This window comes from Eulemur rufifrons, chromosome 24, assembly GCF_041146395.1.
Source record: "Eulemur rufifrons isolate Redbay chromosome 24, OSU_ERuf_1, whole genome shotgun sequence".
NCBI lineage: Eukaryota > Metazoa > Chordata > Mammalia > Primates > Lemuridae > Eulemur > Eulemur rufifrons.
In genome coordinates, this window is record NC_091006.1 from 12720451 (window position 1) to 12743520 (window position 23070).

A 23070-nucleotide genomic window follows, 5' to 3' on the forward strand; every position below is an offset into this window, starting at 1 on the left:
CTGGGGTTAATCAGAATTCAACATGTCGGATTAGCATCCAAGATAGAGTTGCTTTACCCTCTATAGTAAGAAATGAGACTTAATTGTGTTAAGCCATGAGATTTTGGGGGCTATTTGTTACTGCAACATAACCCACCCTAAGCTGATTGATACAATTTCTTTCTTTTCTTTTCTTTTTCTTTTTCTTTTTTGAGACAGAGTTTCACTCTGTTGCCCAGGCTAGCATGCTGTGGCATCTGCCTAGCTCACAGCAACCTCAAACTCCTGGGCTCAAGCAATCTTTCTGCCTCAGCCTCCCCAGTAGCTGGGACTACAGGCAAGTGCCACCATGCCTGGCTAATTTTTTCTATATATATTTTTAGTTGTCCATATAATGTCTTTCTATTTTTAGTAGAGACGGGGTCTTGCTCTTGCTCAGGCTGATCTCGAACTCCTGAGCTCAAACAATCCACCCACCTCAACCTCCCAGAGTGCTAGGATTACAGGCATGAGCCACGGGCCCGGCCAACAGTTCATTTCTTTATATTGCGAAATATCGTATTTCATTGTTTCTGTACACCAGTTTGTTTATCCAGTGGCAGGTTAAAAGACATTCCCGCTTGAGCTTTTACAAATAAAGCTGTTATGACCCAGTTCGGTGGCTCACACCTGTAATCCTAGCACTTTGGGAGGCCAAGGCAGGAGGATCACTTGAGGCCAGGAGTTTGAGGTTGCTGTGAGTTATGATGATACCACTGCACTCTACCCTAGGCAACAGAGCAAGATCCTGTGTCAAAATTTTTTTAAAAAAAAAGGAAGAAGAAAAAAAGAAAACAAGAGCTGCTATGAACAGTAGTGTACATGTTTGTATGCAAACTGAAGTTTTTATCTCTCTAGGAAAAATACTCAGGAGCATCAATTTCAAAAAGTTCCTTTTTCCTTTTTTTTTTTCATAGTAGTGATATTGTGCCCTAAGTGGACTCCATTCATGTTTTTATTCAGCAGTGTATGTAACTGAAACCCGTGAGTCCCTACGTGACACTGAGGCCCTAATTAAATGTCCAGGGGGTAAGGGAAATTGATTAATACTCTACTGTGGGTGAAACTGCCCAGCCAGTGAAGCATAATAATGTCCCATGTTTTACCTGATAGACTACAGAGCTCAGCTGATCCTCCTCACAGTCCTGTGTAGGTGGATGCTATGGGGACCTCTGTTTCCGGATTAGAAAAATGAGGTCCACAGAAGTGTCAATGGAAAAGAACCCAAACTCTGTGAAATAATTCAAAGAAGTTCATTCTGAGCCAGATATGTGCGATTATGGCCCAGAGAGCCACACCCAAGAAGCCTTGATCAAATGGTCCCACTGTGGTTGGGTTACCATTTGGTTTGATGCATTTTAGGGAGACAGAAATTACACCTAAAGTCATAAATCAATACATGGAAGGCGTACATCCGTTTGGCCCAAAAAGGCAGGACATCTGGTGGGGGTTGGTGCGGAGCTTACAAGTTATGATGAGTTTAAAGATTCGTAGATTTGCAATTGGTTAAAGTAATGAAGCTTTGTCTGAAGGCTTGAAACGTTTTAAGATAAGGAAAGAAGTCTGTTGATCACAGAGATAAGCCATTGGACACATACCTATAACCAGATTCAAGTGATTTGAGATGTGCTAGTGTTTTAACCTTCACCTTGTATGGCCTTAAGCCTGTTAATGATTTACTACCCTGTAGTTACAAAAAGTAACTCCAAAATGGAGGAGACATAACTAGGCATGCGACCTCCCTTCCCCTCACAGCCAGCAACTCAGTTTTTAAGGTTTTTCTGGGGTCCCCTTGGCCAAGACAAGGTCCATTCAGTCCGCTGGGGGGCTTAAGATTTTATTTTAGTTTACAGAAAGCATCCCCTTGTCCAAAGCAATACGGCCAGGAAGGGGTCAGGAGGAATTTCACACCAGCCAGCCAGGCTCCTGGGCTCTAAAGCAGGAGAGCCTGGTTTCTAAAACTATAACCGCTGGAAGCAGCCTCAATTGGCAGGTCTGCACCTCCCAGCTGTGAGACATGGAAAAAATGACCAGGGATCTTGGCGGGGGGGGGGTGTCTCAGTGTCCCCACTCTGTGAGCTGGTGGCAAAAGAACCTAGTTCCCAGGTCTGCGGTGAGAAATCAGGGATGAGAAAGTAACGCGTGGAGCTGGGGGCGTGGCCTACAGGCACTCTGTAAACATTAATAATTATTTTTTTCATTAATAATTATTATTGTCTTTGCTATTAATACCCTTCTCTCTCTCCCTCTGGACAACTCCTAAGGGTGCGTGCGCGGCTTCCGGAGCGATAAGATGAGAAGAGGGCAAGGTCGCAACAAAGTCCAGAGGGCAGGACATTAAATCCAACACCCCAAGGGTCGGAGTTTATGAGAAAATAAAGCCTCCCCGAAGCCCGCACCCCCCAACCCCGCGCCCTAGATCACGCGGCTACAAGTCTGAAAAAGCCAGGACTGAACACGTGCTCCCCCGTAAGGCGCAGCTTAGCGGTGCGCTCTTCCAATGGGGACGCTAGGACCCAATGACGTCATCCATCCCTTTGGGACCGGAGGCCAATGAGAGGCGGCGTAGAAGCAGTGGGCGCGGAGGGTGGGACCCGATGGGCGGAGCGTCAGGTCTTTAATTCGCTGCCGGCAGAGTTCAAAGGTCTCGTGGGGACTCGTGGTGGCGATGGCGCTCCGCTGGGGCATCGTGTCAGCCGGCCTCATCTCCAGCGACTTCACGGCCGTGCTGCGGACGCTGCCCAGCTCCGAGCACCAGGTCCGCCCTCCCTCCGCAGTCTGGGGGAGGCGGGGGAGGGGGGTGGCCGGGACTCCTGTGTCTGACCCAGGGAGCAGTTTAGGGTCCCAGACTTATGGGTCCCCAAGGCAGTGAAACAACACCTGTTTTCTCCTTATTCCTTCTCCACCTCTGTCCTCTAAACCCGAGTTCTTTGCGGTTTGGGAGTGTCTTGATGTGAGCTACTGTGAAGAGAAGTAATTTAGGTATTAGGGGATTTAATAATCGCTGTCCCCAGATCACTCTTTCCCAGGGCCCAAGTGTCTAGCCCCTGTCACCTTTTCCTCCAGGGCCACATCTCCCCCTCTGCCCTCTTGAAGGATGTAATCTCTCCCTACGCTCGGAGCCTCCCTCCCATCCACCTGTCTCTCACACCTGCCTCAGCCCCTCAACTCAAGTCTGACTCTGGCGCCCCTCCAGGTGGTGGCGGTGGCGGCCCGGGACCTGAGCCGGGCGAAGGAGTTTGCACGGAAATACGACATCCCTAAGGCTTACGGCTCCTATGAAGAGCTGGCCAAGGACCCCAACGTGGGTGAGTGGCGAGGGCGGTGGGGGTGCTGGCTCCGCAACCCCGGGCGCTGCCTCCTGGCGGCCCCAGGAGAGGTGCAAGGCTCCGCGGGAAGGGCCAATCCCTCTGGGCTTCTGGAAGGACCTTGAGCCGGGAGGCGCAGCTGTAGCAACGGGCTTGGTCTGGACCGGCTGTTAAATTGCGCCTCCGCCGTAAAGATGAGGCGCTTTTTTTTTTTTTTAGAAGGGTCTTGCTCTGTCGCCCGGGCTAGAGTGCAGTGGCGTCGTCATAGCTGACTGCAGCCTCCAACTCCTGGGCTCAAGGGATCCTCCTGCCTCAGCCTCCCCAGTAGCTGGGGCTGCAGGCGCAGACCACCACGCCCGGCTATTTTTTTTTTTTTTTTTTGATAGAGACAAGGCGGGGGGGGGGGGCAGGTGTCTCGCCCTTGCTCAGGCAGGTCTCGAACTCCTGACCTCAAGCCATGTTATGGACCACTGTCCCTGGACGTTGGGGGCGGGGCTTCTTAGTTGTGGGCGGATCCTATCGGGCTGAGGTGGGCGGGGCTTCTGAACTTTGATCTTTCCACCCTAGAGGTGGCCTACATTGGCGCCCAGCACCCCCAGCACAAGGCAGCTGTGCTGCTGTGCCTGGCCGCCGGCAAAGCCGTCCTATGCGAGAAGCCCATGGGCGTGAACGCGGCGGAAGTTCGCGAGATGGTTGCCGAGGCCAGAACCCGAGGCCTCTTCCTTATGGAGGTAAGAGCCAAGTGGCCCCTGCAACATCCGACATGGCACTGCTTGCCATGGCTAAACACAGTTGCCCGTGGACATTTTGTAAGGAACACAAAGAAAGTGTTTGCCAACAGTCAACATGGCCACGAAAATTAAACTAGTGGTCAGTGTATTGGCCAGGATGTTCTGGAATCCCCTGGCAACATCCATTACAGAGGAGCCAGTGTTTTTGACCCTTAGCAAACATGGTGCCAATTCCCTACTTTCCTAGCTATGTTACTTATTTTTTATAGGGATGGGGTCTTGATATACTGCCCAGGCTCATCTCAAACTCCTGGGCTCAAGCGATCCTCCCACCTTGGCCTTCCAAAGTGCTTGGATGACAGGCATGAGCCACTGCATCTGACTCCATAAAAGGATATTGAGCATGGGGTGAGACAGGGTCAGATCTAAAGGAAAGAAAGATCCCTCTGGGGCCATGTGGAGGTGACTGCCAGGAAGAGACTGGGTGAATTAGTTTGCTAGAGCTGACCTAACAAAGTACTACAGACAGGGTGGCTTAAACAACAGAAATGTATTTTCTTGCAATTCTGGAGGCTGGAAGTCTGAGATCAAGGTGTCCCTAGTAGGGTTGATTTCATCTGATAACCATCTTCTCCGTGTGTCTTCACATGGTCTTCCCTCTGTGCATGCATGTCAATGTCTTAATTTCCTCTTCTTACAAGGATTTGAGCCTACCTGAATGACCTCATTTTAACATAATTAGCTCTCTAAAAACCATGTCTCCAAATACAGTCACTTTTGGAGGAACTAGGGAGTTAAGACTTTAACTTATGAATTGGCCAGGCAGAGAGTATGGACACAGTTCAGCCCATAATGTGGGAAGACTGGGGTGATGGTTTAGATGAGAAAAGACAAGGGCCAGGAGTCAGGGGCAGGAGGGACACAACTTGGGGACTGATGGGTTGTGGTTACAGACTGGGGAGCAGTAGGTACCCCTTCAAGATTGGGACCCTAGCTCCAGCGAATGAGACCCTGTCTCTAAAAAAAAAAAGAGAGAGAGATTGGGACTCTAGAAGGGAGAAGAACTGGTTAATTCCCAAGTCCTGACTCTTTTCCTTCCCTTACATGTCTTCCCTTCTTTCCCCTGTGGTCTGCAGGCCATCTGGACACGCTTTTTTCCTGCTTCAGAGGCTCTGAGGTCTGTTTTGGCCCAGGGAACTCTGGGAGACCTCCGGGTGGCTCGGGTAGAATTTGGGAGTAACTTAAGCTATCTACCCCGGGTCACAGACTGGGCCCAGGCTGGTGGTGGCCTGCTGGACCTCGGCATCTACTGTGTGCAGTTCTTCTCCATGGTCTTTGGTGGGCAGAAGCCAGAGAAAATTTCAGCCATAGGAAGGCACCATGAAACAGGTACCGTCTGTCCTGGATGATCTGATGGTGATAGGTGTGACTGTCTCTTCCTGGGAGCACTGAGCTGGGAATAGGTCTTCTAGTCCATGAGAATCAGATGAGACAACTAGAGGAATATCCCATGAACTCAAAGAGAATCAGAGTAGAGAGTGCAGGCAGGCTTTGCACTGAGACTTTGCTCTTAGGCCAAGAGACTCAACATCTCTGAGCCTTATATTACTTTACTGGTAAAATGTCAATTATAGGGTTCTCATGGGAGTTAATGAAGTAACTGTTGAGGCAAATGGTAAGCAGTTAATAAATATAAACGATTATTATTTTTTTTTTTTTTTTTTTTTTTTTGAGACAGAGTCTCTCTCTGTTGCCCAGGCTAGAGTGAGTGCCGTGGCGTCAGCCTAGCTCACAGCAACCTCAAACTCCTGAGCTCAAGCGATCCTCCTGTCTCAGCCTCCCAAGTAGCTGGGACTACAGGCATGCACCACCATGCCCGGCTAATTTTTTCTATATATATTTTTAGCTGTCCATATAATTTCTTTCTATTTTTAGTAGAGATGGGGTCTCGCTCTTGCTCAGGCTGGTCTCGAACTCCTGAGCTCAAACGATCCGCCCACCTCGGCCTCCCAGAGTGCTAGGATTACAGGCGTGAGCCACCGCGCCCGGCCGATTATTATTTTTTGAAGTTGTCTCAGTGATCCCTTGCTGCATAACAAACTACCCCAAATAACGATCAATTCACTTGAACCCAGGAGTTCAAAGTTACAGGGAGCTATGATCAGGCCACTGTGCTCCAACCTGGGTGACAGAGTGAGATCCTGTCTCTAAAAACAAAACAAAACAAAAAAAAATAGCGATCATTTATTATTAATAAGCTTGTGATTCTGTGTGTTGGCAATTTGGACTGAGCTCAGCTTGGATGGTTCTTCTGCTGGTCTCACTCCTGCAGCTGCAGTCAGCTGGCTATTGGCTGGGGCTGGATGGTACAGGATGGCCTCACTGATGCCTTGCAGGTGGTAGGCTATTGTCTGGGGAGCCCCGGTTCTTCTCCACATGGCCTCTCCAGCTGACTAGCTGGAGTTCATTCATATCATGGTCTCAGAATTCCACCTACAGCACAAAGAGGGCAGGCCCCAATATGCAAACACTTTTCCAGGCTCTGCTTGTACCATGTTTGCAAGTCACATGGCCAGCTCAGATTTCAGGAGTGGGAAGAGTGGGCAAATGGACTGTACTTCTTTTTTTTTTGAGATAGAGTCTTGCTCTGTTGCCCGGGCTAGAGTGCTTTGGCGTCAGCCTAGCTCACAGCAACCTCAAACTCCTGGGCTCAAGAGATCCTCCTGCTTCAGCCTCCCAAGTAGCTGGGACTACAGGCATGTGCCACCATGCCCGGCTAATTTTTCTACATATATTTTTAGCTGTTTGTATAATTTCTTTTCTTTTTTTTTTTTTTTTTTTGAGACAGAGTCTCACTCTGTTGCCCAGGCTAGAGTGAGTGCCGTGGCGTCAGCCTAGCTCACAGCAACCTCAAACTCCTGAGCTCAAGCGATCCTCCTGTCTCAGCCTCCCGAGTAGCTGGGACTACAGGCATGCACCACCATGCCCGGCTAATTTTTTCTATATATATTTTTAGCTGTCCATATAATTTCTTTCTATTTTTAGTAGCGATGGGGTCTCGCTCTTGCTCAGGCTGGTCTCGAACTCCTGAGCTCAAACAATCCGCCCACCTCGGCCTCCCAGAGTGCTAGGATTACAGGCGTGAGCCACCGCGCCCGGCCTATAATTTCTTTATATTTTTAGTAGAGACGGAGTCTTGCTCTTGTTCAGGCTGGTCTCAAACTCCTGAACTCAAGCAATCCGCCCGCCTCGGCCTCCCAGAGTGCTAGGATTACAGGCGTGAGCCACCGTGCCCGGCCTACTAATCTTTCTGACTCTATGGATTTGCCAATTTTGGATATTTCATAGAAATGGGATCATATAATATGTGGCCTTTTGTGTCTGGCTTCTGTCACTTAGCATAGTGTTTTCGAGGTTCATCCTTGTAGCACTGTGTTCTGTTGTAGCACTGTGTTCTTTTTCACTGCCGTACAAGAGGTGAGGGTTCTCACCCCGGGTTCTGCAGGGAGGATTTGAGGGAGGCCTTTGCAGTCTGACCTCAGAGACCCAGCCCTGCCCTGACCCATGACTTCCCACCAGGTGTGGACGACACTGTCACTGTGCTAATGCAGTACCCAGGAGGGCTCCACGCCAGCTTCACCTGCAGCATCACCGCACAGCTCTCCAACACTGCCTTAGTGAGCGGTACCAAGGGCATGGCCCAGGTGAGATGCAACGGGCTCAAGAGCTGGGAATCGTGGCCCTTCGCAATGTGGGGGGGACCAACTGTGGCTTTTGGAGCTATATATTAGTGCTGAACCAGCCATTTTTCACACCATTGCGGAGGATTTCAGCCTCCTTAACAACAAATCAAGGGATGAGGTTTGGGCCGCTGGCTCCTTCCTGGTCTGTCAAGTAGCTTTAGGCCCGAGGAGAAGCCAGTTACTACCAACCATGCTTAGTGGGCAGTTGTGACCTTTGGAATTGCTCCCAGGCACGATCTGGGCACGATCTGGGTGTCAAAGGTCAGGGCTTCCTGGAGTCCTGTTGCTAGAAAGAAGCCCTGTTCTTCGCAGCCAGCATGCAGAAGACTTTGGGCCTGGCCTTGGGTCTTTTTTTTTTTTTTTTGAGACAGTCTCGCTCTGTTGCCTGGGCTAGAGTGCCGTGGCATCAGCCTAGCTCACAGCAACCCCAAACTCCTGGGCTCAAGCAATCCTGCTGCCTCAGCCTCCCCAGTAGCTGGGACTACAGGAATGCACGACAATGCCTGGCTAATTTTTTCTATATGTATTTTTAGTTGTCCAGTTAATTTCTTTCTATTTTTTAGTAGAGATGGGGTCTCGCTCTTATTCAGGCTGGTCTCGAACTCCTGACCTCGAGCGATCCTCCCACCTCGGCCTCCCAGAGTGCTAGGATTACAGGCGTGAGCCACCGCGCCCGGCCCTGGCCTTGGGTTTTAAGGGACGGACCTCAATCATTCAGGCCTTGTTTCCCATGCAGAGTCAGGGCTGCACCTCTGAATTTCCATTTTGGCCCAGACTTGGGGATGACAGTTTAGGCTTCCCAGGTCCCTGGGGCTAAAGAACAGGTCTCCTAGTGGAGAAGAAGGTGCTGGATTATCTGAACAAAAGGGGAGTCACAAAGACACAAAGATAAGACCTCTTCACTAGACCTAAGGAGCACCTTGTCCTCAGTGTCAGGCTGGAGAGAGGTTTGCTCCTGGGAAGACAAATGGACAACGGTGTTGCTAAGGAACAAACCCCTAGCAACCAGGAAGGAACAAGGGCCCAAACCTCCCTGGGGACAGACGGGTGCTGGAGGGAGGCCCCTGAGTATCACCCAGCATGTTCTAGGGCAGGGGCGAGGGCAGCAGAGCCACTTGTTATCTTCCTCCAGATCCCTTCCCCCTGCTGGTGCCCAACAGAGCTGGTGGTGCAGGGGGAGCATAAGAAGTTCCCGCTGCCCCCAGACCCGAAGGAGTGCAATTATACAAACGGAGCAGGCATGTGTTATGAAGCCAAGCACGTCCGGGAGTGTTTGCGCAAGGGTAAGGATGTGGGGGGCACGGGACAGGCCAGGCCTAGTAGGGGGATGTTGGGCTTCCCCTCAAACTGTCACCAGCTGTTTAAAACTACATCTCCCAGGATGCTCAGAGACATCTATACCCCTCAACCATGAATTACTCCGCCACATGGGATTCTGGGAGTTGTAGTTCTTTTGGTCTCTGGTTTGTGGGTAAGACGGAGTCCCTAACTGCACTCTCCCTCCAGGCTTGAAGGAAAGTCCTGTGATTCCCCTGGCAGAAAGCGAGCTCCTGGCTGACATCCTTGAGGAGATCAGGAAGGCCATTGGAGTCACCTACCCCCAAGACAAACTCTGATGTGCACCCTGAATAAATAAAAACATGGTTTCTTTTTTTTTTTTTTTTTTTTTTTGAGACAGAGTCTCACTCTGTTGCCCAGGCTAGAGTGAGTGCCGTGGCGTCAGCCTAGCTCACAGCAACCTCAAACTCCTGAGCTCAAGCGATCCTCCTGTCTCAGCCTCCCAAGTAGCTGGGACTACAGGCATGCACCACCATGCCCGGCTAATTTTTTCTATATATATTTTTAGCTGTCCATATAATTTCTTTCTATTTTTAGTAGAGATGGGGTCTCGCTCTTGCTCAGGCTGGTCTCGAACTCCTGAGCTCAAACGATCCGCCCACCTCGGCCTCCCAGAGTGCTAGGATTACAGGCGTGAGCCACCGCGCCCGGCCTCAAAACATGGTTTCTATACAGATCTTATATCTTGGTAGTGGTGGTTTGGCAGGAGCTGGAGAGCCTACCATCAAAGGGTCACTAGAAAACAATTTGGGCCTGGTATAGTGTCATGTGCCTGTGGCCCCAGCTACTTGGGAGGTGAGGATCACTTAAGCCTGGGAATTTGAGACCAGCCTGGGCAACAGAGCAAGACCGTATCTCAATTTAAAAAAAAATAAAAGTAAAAAAAGAAAATTTAAAAAAAGAAAAAAAGGCCCTTCTGCCTTCCTCCCCTCCCCTCCCCTTCCCTGAAAAAAAAAAAAAAAAGAAAAGAAAAAGTAAAAAATAATTTGGGTGGAATAATGGGGTGGGGGAAGGTGCTGTCAGGACCACATTTCCCATAAGCTCCTGGGGCAGACACGTATGAGCAGATCCACGTTCCCTGTCATGGCCTCTCTGAGGTTTGACCCTCATTGCCTTCGAGTCATTTTTGCAAAACAGCCTGATTTCTCACCTCAGAAATCATGCTCTTTCTGGGTTCCCAAAAGCCACCCAGCTTTTGTTCTTGTTGCTTTCCCTGCCTGTAACCTTCTCTCTTCAAATTCAATTATATTGGTCAGGCTTTTCCTTAGGAAAGTGTCAGAAATGCAAGTCAAAGTGGCCTGCACAGAAATGGGATGCATGGTAACTAAAGCCTTCAGGGCCAGGGCTCTGTCTTTCTCCGAATCTTTCACTTGCCTTGGCATTTGTTTCATTGGAGGTCTCAGACGCTGGTTAAGTGTAGGTCTGGGCACTGGAGCCAGATGGTGAATGTGACCTTCGGAAGACAATAATGCATGGGTAGGAGGTGTCCCTGACTACACTCTCCCAACCTCTCTCTGCCTTTATCTCATCATCAGTGAAGGAGAGAGGATAGTAGTAAACCAGTGGTGAGGATTAAATGGGATGGTGTCTTAGTCCATTCAGGCCACTATAACAAAATACCTTAGACTGGGTAATTTATTAATATAAATAGCATACATTTGTTGCTCACAGTACTGGAGGCTAGGACGTCCATGATCAAAGCACCAGCAAATTCAGTGTCTGATGAGGGCTCACTCTTTGCTTCAAAGATGGCCCCTTGTTGCTGCATCTGCACATGGCAGGAGGAGCAGAGGGGTCCCCCAAGCCTGTTTTATAAGTGCACAGCGAGGTGGCTCACACCTGTAATCCTAGTACTTTGTGAGGCTGAGGCGGGAGGATCACTTGAGGCCAGGAGTTTGAGGTTGCAGTGAGCTATGGTGATGCCAATGCACCCTAGCCTGGGCCACAGAGCTGTCTCCAAAAAAAGAACACATGCACAGATCACATTCATTAGGGCTCCACCCATATGACCTAATCACCTCCCAAAGGTCCCACCTCTTAATACCACCGCCTTGGGGGTTAGGTTTCAACACATGAATTTGGGGGGAACATGTACATTCAGACCATTGCAGATGGTATACGAACAGCCCCTCGCACACAGTAGGTTGTCAGTAAATGTTAGCTGCTGACTGTGCACTTCGGGCTCAGGTTTGGTTCTAGTATCTTTTATTCTGGGACTCAGGCTGAAGGTGCAGCTACCTGACGCATGCCCTTCTCACGTGGAGTACAGGAGCACTGAGGGTGAGGGGAAACAAGGGAGTCCTCTTCATGCTACGGCTAGATGAGGCCATGACAAGGGCAGGGAGGGAAGGAAGATTTGTGAATGCTACTGTCTTCAGTTTTCAAATCAAATTGATCTTTCAAAGTCTAGGGCAACTATCTTCTTTTAGAAGTTTTCTCCAGCCTTTCTTCTGTATGCTACCTAACACTCAATCATGCCTTTTTTTTTTTTTTTCCCCAGCCAGGTTCTCACTCTGTTGCCTTGGCTGGAGTGCAGTGGTGTGATCATAGCTCACTGTAGCCTCAGACTTCTGGGCCCAAATGATCCTCTCGCCTTAGCTTCACAAGTAGCTGGGACTACAGGTGCACACCACCATGCTTGGCTAATTTTTAAATTTTTTTGTAGAGACAGGATATTGCTACATTGCCCAGACTGGACTCAAACTCCTGGCCTTGAGCGATTCTCCCACCTCAGCTTCCCAAAGTGCTGGGATTATAGGTGTGAGCTACCACGCCCTGCCTGATGCATTTAATACATAACCGATGAATCAGGTATTATGCTAGTTTCTGGGAGAATTGAGGATAAATTAATACAATCCCAACCCTCATGGAAATTTTGGGTGGACAAAAAAGACCAACGTCAAACTAAAACATTGCACACATAATTAATTATAGTTGTGAGAAAAGCATTATAAATCCTAGGTGCTGTGAGAGCTCTTTCAACAAAGGACCCAATCTAAGAGCTTTTCCTGATATCCAGGTCTGACACCGCCCTTTGCCTGCTCAAAACTTTCCCATGGCTCCCAGCTACCCTTGGGACTGTAGATCCACCCCCTTCTCTGATGTGCCCAAACCCTTCATCATCTGACCCTAGCCCACTTTTCTAATCTTAGTTCCCTTTACTATTATTTTCTTTTTAACGTGAGATATAATAATTTACATACAGTAAAATGCACAAGTCTTATGTATACAGCTCAATGAATTTTTGAAATGTGTATACCTGTATAGCCACCACTCAGATCAAGATATGGCATGTTTGGGGCACCCCAGGAACCTCGCTGGTGGCCGCTCCCTGTCCATACCCTGTCGTTCTATCACCACGAATTAGTTTCTGCCACTTTTCAAACTTCATATTCCTTTTATTTTCACGCAGACACACACACACACTCACAGGCTTTAGTCATCTAAAACGTCCTGCCTGGAAGTACGGTATTTTGGGCCTCTAAGCCTTTACACTTGCTGTTCCTTCTGCACAGGGGCGGACTTAAATCCTGCACCAAACTTACGAAAATTATGCATGAATAAGTGAACGAATGAATGAAAGTTATAGCTGCATCCAAGGGGTGGCGGCTTGGCGGGCACGTAAAGGGAGGCGTTGATTGGGCAGTCACGCGACGGAGGCCAAGCCTCCCCGGGGAGCGGGGGAGGCGAGGTCACGTGACCCGGTGGCCCTGCGGGGCAGCAGCCCGCGGCCGCCATTTTGCGGGGCGGCCACGTGAGGGACGCACGTTCAGTGGGGCGCTCACGTGACCGGGGGCGCGCTGCGGCCGCCCGCGCTGAGCCGGCGAGAGGCGGCGGCGGGAGCAGCGGTGATGGACGGGTCCGGGGAGCAGCCCAGAGGCGGGGGTGAGGCGGGATGCAGACGGGCGGGACGCGGGCGAGCCCCCTCGCCGGCCGGCCCCAGGATCTCTCCTGCCGGCCTGGGGCTGTGCGATCTCCAAGCACTCCGGGGCAGAAACTCCCAGACTGGGCGCTGCCAGCCTCCAGCCACCTCCTTCCTCGGAGGTTCCCGGCTCCTTGGTCTCCGCGCCCCGATTCCTGCCTGCCTGGCACTCTCGGACCCCCGAGAACCTGGGGATCTCAGAAACCAAGCCCCCGGGCAGGCCCGGGCTTGTCGCCCGTACCACTTCCTGCCTCTGGCCCTGGTGGGAGGGGCGGGTCTCCTCTCTGCCCCCTCAGGCCAGGGGTCTAGATGCTTTAAGTGTTCCCCTAGCCTCCTCTCCCGGAAGAATGTAGGATACAGGCCCAGGCTCCTGGCCTTTCTACATCAGGGACTCAGTTGCCTGGGTCCTCAGCCACTTTATCTACCAGGGACCCAGGAGTCCAGGGCCCCCAGCTCTGTCCTCCCTCAGGGACCACGAGCCTCCACAGTCTCCTGACCCCCTAGAACCCAATAGTCCAGGCACCTCTTCCCTTCCTTTCTCCTCTAGGGCCCACCAGCTCTGAGCAGATCATGAAGACAGGGGCCCTTTTGCTTCAGGGGTGAGTTTGAGGTCTGATTATTGTGGAATGGATTTGAGGAGTGACACCCCATTCTGATTCTGCACCCCCACCCCATTCCCATTCCAGTTTCATCCAGGATCGAGCAGGGCGAATGGGGGGGGAGGCACCAGAGTTGGCCCTGGAGCCGACGCCCCAGGATGCATCCACCAAGAAGCTGAGCGAGTGCCTCAAGCGCATCGGGGATGAACTGGACAGTAACATGGAGCTGCAGAGGTGTGGCCCCCAGGGACCCGGAAGTCCCGACACTGGTCTCCTCCTTCAGAACGCAGAGGTCCCAGCCCCACATAGCTCTCCTCCTCTAGGAACTAGGAGTCTGAGCCCCACCTCTCAGCTCTAGCGTTCTAGACTCCCAGCCCTCACTTCCCCCAGGATCTTGAAACCCTCCTAAAGGACTCCTAAGGGAGTCATTTTTTCCACCGTACAAGTACTAACTGTTCATGTTTTCCCCTTGTCCCACATGGGCCTGTTGCTTTTCATTGCAGCCTGGCTTGGGCCTCAGTTTCCTTATGTTTAATAGGAGGTAGATGCCAGAATTGCAGCCCTCTGTCTGCTCCTCCCCCCAGCCTCAGTTCTTCCCTTTCTTGCAGAATGATTGCCGCTGTGGACACAGACTCCCCCCGTGAGGTCTTTTTCCGAGTGGCAGCTGACATGTTTTCTGACGGCAACTTCAACTGGGGCCGGGTTGTCGCCCTTTTCTACTTTGCCAGCAAACTGGTGCTCAAGGTGGGCAGCTGCCGGCAGTGGCCCAAGGATGCTCCCCTCAGGCCTCTGAGGACCTGGGGACCGTGGGATCAAGCCCTGCAGTGGCCCAATGACCACAGAGGGAATGGAGAGAGACAGCTGTGGACTGGGTGTCTGTGCCTTCATATATTCATTCAACAAACATTTATTGGGCCTACTATGTGCCAAGCTGGTACTGAGCACCTGGGACACAGCACAGAACGAAGCAGGCTAGGTCCCTGCTCTCGCAGAGCTCCTGTTGAGTGAAGTAGGCTGATGTGATTGAGCACAGTGGCCAGGAAGACTTCTAAGAGCAGGTGACATTAAAGCCAAAATTGGAAGGACAAGAAGGATGCAATGATATGTCATGATCAGGGGGAAGAGGGATCTGGTGGAGTGGACAGCACGTCCTGAGGTAGGACCGAGCCTAGCGTGCCACGGGTAGTGAGGAGACCGGTGTGGACAGAACAGTGAACAGGGGGAGGGGTGGGAAGCCGGGGCAGAGTTGGGCAGGAGCAGATTGTGCGGGGTCTTACGGGCCGTTATAAAGACTTTAGCTTTACTTTGAGTGAGACAGGAGTGATTTTCTGGTTTTAAATAAGGTGACGTGATTTATAAATTGAAGTGATTATTCTAGCAAGTACAGATGCTCCTCGACTTAGTATGGCGCCACATCCCCATAAACCCATCATAAGTGAGAATATCGTAAGTTAAAAATGCATTTATTTATTTATTTATTTTTTTGAGACAGTGTCTCACTCTGTGCCCGGGCTACAGTGCCGTGGCGTCAGCCTAGCCCACAGCAACCTCAAACTCCTGGGCTCAAGCGATCCTCCTGCCTCAGCCTCCCGAGTAGCTGGGACTACAGGCATGTGCTACCATGCCCGGCTAATTTTCTCTCTCTCTCTCTCTCTCTCTCTCTCTTTCTATATATATATATATTTTTTTTTAGCTGTCCAAATCATTTCTTTCTATTTTTAGTAGAGACAGGGTCTTGCTCTTGCTCAGGCTGGTCTCGAACTCCTGACCTCAAGCAATCCTCCCGCCTCGGCCTCCCAGAGTACTAGGATTACTAGGCGTGAGCCATCATGCCCGGCCTAAAAATGCATTTAATATCCTGACAAATCCATGGTAAAGTCACAAAATCATTAATCAGAAGTCGGGGACTGTGTAGCAAAATGATAATTGTAGTGCCTAGGTTGTGGGGCTACATGGCTATTAACTGAAATTCTTTTAACATTTCTTTCTTTTTTTTTTTTTTTTTGTTGAGACAGAGTCTCACTTTGTTGCCCAGGCTAGAGTGAGTGCCGTGGCGTCAGCTTAGCTCACAGCAACCTCAGACTCCTCGGCTTAAGCGATCCTACTGCCTCAGCCTCCCGAGTAGCTGGGACTACAGGCATGCGCCACTATGCCCGGCTAATTTTTTCTATATAGATTTTTAGTTGTCCATATAATGTCTTTCCATTTTTAGTAGAGACGGAGTCTCGCTCAGGCTGGTCTTGAACTCCTGACCTTGAGCAATCCACCCGCCTCGGCCTCCCAGAGTGCTAGGATTACAGGCGTGAGCCACCGAGCCTGGCCTCTTTTAACATTTCTTTATGAAGATTCTCATAATATAATATTGAGGGGAGGGGTGTCCAAATTATCCCAGCTGTCATCGGTGGAAGGGGGATTATGGGGTGCAAGGGCAGAGGCAGGGACGCTGGTGAGGTGGTGCCTCTAATAGTCTCTGTGAAAGGTGACAGGCCTGGCCCCAGCTGGTAACAGCAGAGGTGGGGACGGCTATTTCTTGATGTGATTTCAAGATTGAGCTGATGGCGCTTGAATGTGGGATGTGAGGGGCACAGCAGTCAGGGTGACGGTGGTGCTGCATACGGAGCTGGGGACACTAGGGGAGAAGCAGCCGCCACTGATGGCTGGGAGGGGATGCTCTGGGTGTTAGGAGAACACCTCATGGGTCTGGGCGTGGGCCATCTTACCTGGGCTAGAAAGCCTGCTTTGGGGCAGTGACATTTGATCTGAGCTCTGTGAGGCGAGTGAGACTTTGCTTGGTTGAGGCTTGTCCAGGCAGAAGGATCAGCGTCTACACAGGTCCCGCTGGCAGGGAAGAGTTTGGTGGGAGTAAGAAAATGGAAGAAGGTCAATGAGGCCCAGAAAGGAGCGGAAAGATAGAATGAACTCAGGTCACAGCCTTCACTCAGGGCCTGGTGGGCTGTGCTGTGCCTCTAGGTCTTTATCCTGGGGACACTGGGAGCCACAGAAGGCTCCTGAGCAGGGCAGTTGACAATGATGTGATTGAGTTTACAGTTTCTGAAGCTGACTCAGACTGTGGCTGGAAAAGAAACTGCAAATGAAGGCAAAGAACTGAGAGAAAAGGCTTGAGGCCACTGTCTTCAGGCAGTGGGGACATGGCTGTCTCTTACCCCCACCCCCCTCCCCGCAGGCCCTGTGCACCAAGGTGCCCGAGCTGATCAGAACCATTATGGGCTGGACGATGGACTTCCTCCGAGAGCGGCTGCTGAGCTGGATCCAAGACCAGGGTGGTTGGGTGAGACCCCGCAACCCGACCGCACCCCACCTGGGATCCCTCTGGGCCTTCCCGCACCACAGAGGTGCCCCCTCCCCATTTTCAGATCATCAGATGTGGTCTGCAATGTGTCTCCTTGTCCCATCAACCAGATTCATGTAGTACCTGCTGGCCTCCTGGTGACCTCTGACCTTCCTGTGACCCCTGCCTTGATCAGTGCCTTCTGCCCTCCCTGGTGCCTCCACTTCTGGAATCCCTCAAGTTCATTGACCGCAATTCTTTACTGCCCATTCATTTTAGGCCCTTGCCCCAACTCCTGCCCTCTGCCTCCCTAATCCCTTGCGGGCTCACCCAGGGGCTGCCCCTGGCCAAGCTGCTGAAGTGACTGATGTCCCTGTCCCCAGGACGGCCTTCTTTCCTACTTTGGAACCCCGACGTGGCAAACAGTGACCATCTTCGTGGCCGGAGTGCTCACCGCCTCGCTCACCATCTGGAAGAAGATGGGCTGAGGCCCCCCTGCTGCCTTGGACTGTGTTTTTTCTGCATAAATTATGTCATTTTTCTGGGAGGGGTGGGGATTGGGGCACATGGGCATTTTTCTTACTTTTGTAATTATTGGGGGGGGTGGGAAGAGTGGTCTTGAAGGGGGCAATAAATCTCCTTCGGGCCACACTTTGGAGTCGGAGTCACTGGGCCCGCTGGCCTCGCTGGCTGTCCTGTGGTGACCTGGCCTGCCCACCCCACCCATGCCAGGCCACTGTCTGGTCACCCATGAGGCAGCTGTGCAGGGACTTGAAGCTCTGTACACTCCCCCAACACCTTTTCCTAAGGGTGCCCAGTGCTGTGTGTTAGTGATGAGTTAGTCCCAGCCCTGCCTCCATGGGCCAGGGAGGCTGACTGGCTGTCACATCTGTCGCAGCCTAGGGCGACTGTGGGCCAAGTCAGGCAGCACTGGGCAAGGTCTGAGCAAGCTTGAGGTGAGTGGGGGTGTGTGGGAAAGCACACAGACAGCGGCTGCAGAGCAAGCCTCCGGGGCCAGGGGACCAGGGCCTGGAAGCTGGTCCCTGTGGGACCACAGGAAGCAGCATGTGTACTGGGCTGGAGAATGGCGGAGAAGGATTAGGGAGGCAGGGGAGGCCTCTGGAGCAGGGTGAGGACATTACTGGAGGTTGGGAGGCTGAGAGGAGCTGGGGAGAGGGTCCAGTGGAGAGGCCCAGGCCTGGGGGTGGGGTTGGGGGAGTGGCCACAGAGGAAGGGACCTGGCTGGCCACCCACGGGGTGGGGGGAGGGGCTGGCCCCATAGCTGGGTGGGGCCCTCCCCAGAGGAGCAGGCCTGGGGAAGGAACATGCTGAGCCCAGAGAGAGGCCTCTGTGAATTTAGACACAGATGGGGACCTTGGAGAGAAGGGCACATAGAAAATAAGGTCACTCAAGGAGAGTCACAGTATCCTTGTTCCCTCTCTTGAGTCTCTGTCCCCTCACTCCATGTTTCTATCTTCTTCAGCTCATCTTTCTTTCTTTTTTTTTTTTTTTTTGGAGACAGAGTCTCACTCTGTTGCCCCGGCTAGAGTGCCGTGGCGTCAGCCTAGCTCACAGCAACCTCAAACTCCTGGGCTTAAGTGATCCTACTGCCTCAGCCTCCCGAGTAGCTGGGACTACAGGCATGCGCCACCATCCCTGGCTAATTTTTTTTATATATTTTTAGTTGTCCAGCTAATTTCTTTCTATTTAGTAGAGACGGGGTCTCCCTCTTGCTTAGTCTGGTCTTGAACTCCTGAGCTCAAAAGATCCACCCACCTCGGCCTCCTAGAGTGCTAGGATTACAGGCGTGAGCCACCCACCCGCCCTTCAGCTCATCTTTATCTCAGCCCCTCCTCTCTTGCCACCTGTGGGCCCTTCCAAGTCCCCTCTCCACAGGTGGGGCCTGCCTGAGGCTAAAGGTCTTTAGGCTGAGATGAAATTTGGTGAATGAGTAACTAGGGCCCCACAGTCAACTGGGTGCCCCAGGCAGCTGCCCCTCCCCTATGGAGTCCCCAGAGATGCCAAGTCAGAGGAGATACAAGAGCAGAAAGGCAAAGCAGGGAGACTGAGCCACCACCCCAAAAGGGGACAGTATGGCCACAGGCAGGATCTTAGGGAAAAACGGGAACTAAGACAGAGATAAAGCACATAGCCGGTTTCCAACAAGGCGGCACCTTGCTGGAGGGGGCCGACTTAGATCTGAGCCAGGGCTAGGGCTGAGGGTCCCGCCAAAAGGAGTCTGAGCAATGATGACTCCGCCAAAAGGAGTCTGAGCAGTACCCAAGGGGATGAGGTCAGCGAGCTGCCCGGCCCCCTCCTCCTCCGAGCCCCTTCCTGTGCTGAGCTCAGCATGACTCAGCACAGCTGCTGCCCTGGAAGCCGGCTCAGACGCCCCTCAAAGACCCTGAATACCAGCCTGGCCCCTGCTGCAGATCCCTTCGGTCAGGGGCCAACTGACCTGGGCTGCCTGGAGGGGCTCCTCGGCTGCAGGCCTTAACCTCTTGCCCCACGCCCCAGTGGCTTCAGCTCCCCGCCCCCCAAGCAAGTGAGCTGCCGCCATTAGGGCACTTAAGTAGAGTCAAGGTCCTGTCATTGTTGGGTCTTCGTTCTGTGCCAGGACTGGGACCTCCTTGAGGGCAGGGTGCTGACTTAAGTCAGCTCTGTCTCCCAGACATAAACATGGACCTGGCACAATTTAAAAATGCACATTGATTGAAGACACACATCCCATCCCTAGGTCCCCAGACTCTCCTCGTTTCTCCGCGACCCAGAGCGTCACTTTGTGAGCTTGAAGGTAAGGAGAATTCCCAGAGTCTCTTTCTTTCTTTCCTTTTGGAAGGCGGACAGTTCTCCAGAGTCTCTTCAGTTGCTCCTAACCCTAAACAGCCCCCAGTAAATGCAGTCCCAGAGAGAGACCTCAAAGCTCTAGATAGTCATTTCATTCCTCATCTCTGCTCCCAGAAAAATACTAGGCCCCTCAAAGAGCTCCAAGCTATCCCCAAAGGCCCAGCCAATCTTTTGGAGGCTTCAAAGGGCTGTCCACGGTTCCACGAGCTGCCCTAACTCTTAAAATGCCCCCTACTAAACTTCCAGAAACAATTCCCCCCTAGGAACCCCAAGGCTTCAAAATTACCCTTTCCGTCTTGCAGATCATCTCAAGGGCCTAACGATTTCCCCAGGGAGGGTTCCAGAAAAATATGGACTTTCCATCATGAACCCCACATCTGTGTAAACCCCAGCGCTCCAGTCTCCCTCCCCGTAATCTCCCAAAGAGATCCCCAGGGTTCCAGAAATACCATCTCACAGTCTTCCAAACTTAATGATCTGGAGACACCTTATTTTGCAGGGCAAACCCCAGGCGACTGGAGGTCCTCTCCGCACCTCTGAGGTACCCCCCCACCACACACTCACCCAAGGCTCCTGAAAAATCCAAGCTCTCGGAATCTACAACCCCATATCTTACTTTCCCGAGACACTCCCAGATCCCCAGGGTCATCACTTCGCAGGGCTCTCAGTGGCCACATAAATCTCTCGCCTCCTAGAGAGAACCCCCCCACCCCAAACCCTCGACTTTCCAGAATCGGCCCAAAAGCCCCCACCCTCCATTCCACATTTCATAACAGCCTCGAGCAACAGGCGCGTGACTTCCCCACTTCGGGGTAGGGGGGCTGAGACTCGTATCTGCCCGGGATTGGTCAGGCGCAGGCTTCGGGCCTCGCCTCCCCCCACCGCTGATTGGCCGGCCGCTCGCCCTGAACGCCCCGCCCCTGAGGAGCCGCGCGCTATAAAAGCAGCCGCCGTTGTTTTATCTGCTCGCGGCGCGTTGGGTGGTCTCGTGGTTCTGTCTCTTGCTTCAACAGTGTTTGGACGGAACAGACCCCGGGACTCCCTTTCTTCCAGCCTCTGACTGCTCTCTGATCTCTCCACTTGCAATCTCCGGACCAAGAGAAGATCTCTGCCATCTCCTGCTGCTGGAGCCAGCTAACACTGTTTTTTGTGGTTAGCGTCTTACTGCCGACCAACCATGAGCTCCCAGATTCGTCAGAATTATTCCACCGAGGTGGAGGCAGCCGTCAACCGCCTGGTCAATTTGCATCTGCGGGCCTCCTACACCTACCTCTCTCTGGTGAGTCCCCGGGACGCCCGAGGCCCGAGTTCCCCCTGTTGCGCAGCTCCGGCCCTGTGCGCACGCGCGAGCTTTCTTTGTCCAGCCGGGGGATCAGGGCGCACTCTGCACTCCTTGCCTCGCCTCCCGCTAACTATTGTTCCCTCCATCTATTCCTGCAGGGCTACTATTTCGATCGCGACGATGTGGCTCTGGAAGGCGTGGGCCACTTCTTCCGCGAATTGGCTGAGGAGAAGCGCGAGGGCGCCGAGCGTCTCTTGAAAATGCAAAACCAGCGTGGTGGGCGCGCTCTCTTCCAGGACGTGCAGGTCAATAGCGTGCGGGTAGCGGACTACACTTACCAGCAGGCCATGCGCGCGAGGCGCCTTCACCTAAGCCGCTTAGGTGTCTCCTGGGTTTCTGGGAGATCGAGTTCGGTCTTGTGAGGGTTATTGTGGCTGGAAATGGAGGCGCAAGTAGTGCTCCCAGCTTGCAGCTGTGTAGACCGCTGCTTGTTCTGGAACGTGTAGTTGTAGGAGACGGAATGGGGGCAGAGGAGTAGTGGTAAACAAGCTCTCACTAGCCCTGATCCCCCGACCGCTGCTGGGAAATGACGTTTTAGTCCTTTGCACGACGTGTGTTCTGAGCTTTTTTTTATCTTCTGTGTAGAAGCCATCTCAAGATGAGTGGGGTACAACCCAGGACGCAATGGAAGCCGCCATGGCCCTGGAGAAGAGCCTCAACCAGGCTCTTCTGGATCTTCATGCCCTGGGTTCTACCCGCACAGACCCCCACGTAAGTACCCACTTCATCCATGGCTATCCACCTGAGCCTTTCTCCACATTTGTCACATTGTTATAAGTGGCAGCTTTGCCTCTCTCTTTCCCAAGGTTTGAGTTTCTAATTTCTCTTTTCTCTCAGCTCTGTGACTTCCTGGAGAATCACTTCCTAGATAAGGAAGTGAAACTCATCAAGAAGATGGGCGACCACCTGACCAACCTCCGCAGGCTGGCCGCCCCCCAGGCTGGGTTGGGCGAGTATCTCTTCGAAAGGCTCACTCTCAAGCACGACTAGGAGCCTGCCAAGCCCAGCAACTTGAGGAGCCCCTCTCAAATATCAGGGCTTCTGCCTGAGCTTCTCCCTCCAGCCACTAGGCAGCTTTTTAACCACCCTGGAGTCCTCTCCCAAGCCTTGGACCAAATGGAAATAAAGCTTTTTGCAGCACCTGGTTGGTGATTTTGTATTTGGTATGGAAAGCGAGATGCGATCTATTTTCACAAGGATTCTGGGTGAGCTGGGATGGCAGAGAAAGGAGTTTCCCCCATCTCCCATTATCTTATCTGTTCTAAGGGAAGAACCTACCGGTAGGGGGCCAAGTTGAGGGTTCCCTGCTTGCCTGGCTGTTAACTGACCTCCCTGGATGGTAGAATCAGACTCCAGGAAGTTGAATTTAGAAAAACCTAGGGTTGGCGGCTGGAAGTAGATACTATTAGATTTCAGTAACCAGCAACAGTCCTGTTTAATGAGTATGGGGCTAGGCATCGCATCAGGCTCTGAAAGTGCTGTCTCTGTCTCAATTCTGGGAGGCAAGTAGAATTATTAGCCACTTTATATGGGCAAATGGAGGCTATTACTGTGCAGTTTGGATGGCAAACAGGAGGCCCACACCTGAGTCCAACCTGCTCCAAAGGCTACACCTTTAGTTCAGACACATGGCCTGTATGGTAATCCCAATGCAAGGCACGCACTGGGAGGAATTTTGGGGCTAAAATTCTCCAAATGGGCACCGAAGAATCTTATAGGGGCCTTTGGAGGCATCTCCTGGGTCCAAGCTACAAAACTGGTGTCAGCTCTGACCCCCTCCCCCTCCCAGGAGAAGAGGAATCTAAGTAGGGGCTGGATACTGGTTCTTTTTGTCTGCTCAGCACTGTGCCCCTCCTCTCATCACATTTTGGTGGCCACTCACAATTTGGAGGAAGGGGAAGGGTCTCACACAGTAGCCAACAGGAAAGATTAA

General features: G+C 52.0%; 3 protein-coding genes across 7 annotated transcripts; all 3 read left to right on the plus strand.

Moving 5' to 3' along the window:
• Positions 1 to 2657: 2657 nt before the first annotated feature.
• On the plus strand, positions 2658 to 9449 carry DHDH (dihydrodiol dehydrogenase). Its single transcript, XM_069457792.1, has 7 exons — positions 2658 to 2776; positions 3215 to 3326; positions 3894 to 4057; positions 5194 to 5446; positions 7637 to 7761; positions 8933 to 9083; positions 9307 to 9449. The coding sequence occupies exons 1-7, from the start codon at positions 2687 to 2689 to the stop codon at positions 9414 to 9416; spliced, it is 1005 nt and encodes a 334-aa protein (XP_069313893.1). The 5' UTR covers positions 2658 to 2686; the 3' UTR covers positions 9417 to 9449.
• A 3049-nt stretch (positions 9450 to 12498) lies between these two features.
• On the plus strand, positions 12499 to 18465 carry BAX (BCL2 associated X, apoptosis regulator). 5 transcript variants are annotated; one of them, XM_069457796.1, is made up of 6 exons: positions 12500 to 13023; positions 13608 to 13659; positions 13747 to 13893; positions 14268 to 14403; positions 16844 to 16948; positions 17080 to 17397. In XM_069457796.1, exons 1-6 carry the CDS (start codon positions 12990 to 12992, stop codon positions 17260 to 17262), a joined length of 657 nt encoding a protein of 218 aa, XP_069313897.1. In that variant the 5' UTR covers positions 12500 to 12989; the 3' UTR covers positions 17263 to 17397. The 5 variants fall into 5 exon arrangements, with proteins under 5 accessions (XP_069313902.1, XP_069313897.1, XP_069313901.1 ...); XM_069457800.1 differs by having other exon boundaries at positions 12501 to 13023; positions 17371 to 18465; XM_069457797.1 differs by having other exon boundaries at positions 12502 to 13023; positions 17332 to 18465.
• Positions 18466 to 20770: 2305 nt separating this feature from the next.
• On the plus strand, positions 20771 to 22277 carry FTL (ferritin light chain). Its single transcript, XM_069457804.1, has 4 exons — positions 20771 to 21074; positions 21236 to 21382; positions 21723 to 21848; positions 21975 to 22277. Exons 1-4 carry the CDS (start codon positions 20973 to 20975, stop codon positions 22125 to 22127), a joined length of 528 nt encoding a protein of 175 aa, XP_069313905.1. The 5' UTR covers positions 20771 to 20972; the 3' UTR covers positions 22128 to 22277.
• Positions 22278 to 23070: the final 793 nt, after the last annotated feature.

What these genes read in the sequence shown, in the direction of transcription:
- BAX (XM_069457796.1), top strand. Translation starts at nt 12,990, where the DNA reads ATGGACGGGTCCGGGGAGCAGCCCAGAGGCGGGG. An exon ending in GGAGCAGCCCAGAGGCGGGG is followed by an intron (nt 13,024 to 13,607) that starts GTGAGGCGGGAT and finishes TTTCTCCTCTAG; the next exon opens with GGCCCACCAGCTCTGAGCAG. An exon ending in CCAGCAAACTGGTGCTCAAG is followed by an intron (nt 14,404 to 16,843) that starts GTGGGCAGCTGC and finishes CCCTCCCCGCAG; the next exon opens with GCCCTGTGCACCAAGGTGCC.
- DHDH (XM_069457792.1), top strand. Translation starts at nt 2,687, where the DNA reads ATGGCGCTCCGCTGGGGCATCGTGTCAGCCGGCCTCATCTCCAGCGAC. An exon ending in AGGAAGGCACCATGAAACAG is followed by an intron (nt 5,447 to 7,636) that starts GTACCGTCTGTC and finishes ACTTCCCACCAG; the next exon opens with GTGTGGACGACACTGTCACT. An exon ending in GTACCAAGGGCATGGCCCAG is followed by an intron (nt 7,762 to 8,932) that starts GTGAGATGCAAC and finishes ATCTTCCTCCAG; the next exon opens with ATCCCTTCCCCCTGCTGGTG.
- FTL (XM_069457804.1), top strand. Translation starts at nt 20,973, where the DNA reads ATGAGCTCCCAGATTCGTCAGAATTATTCCACCGAGGTGGAGGCAGCC. An exon ending in CTCTCTTCCAGGACGTGCAG is followed by an intron (nt 21,383 to 21,722) that starts GTCAATAGCGTG and finishes TCTTCTGTGTAG; the next exon opens with AAGCCATCTCAAGATGAGTG. An exon ending in CTACCCGCACAGACCCCCAC is followed by an intron (nt 21,849 to 21,974) that starts GTAAGTACCCAC and finishes CTTTTCTCTCAG; the next exon opens with CTCTGTGACTTCCTGGAGAA.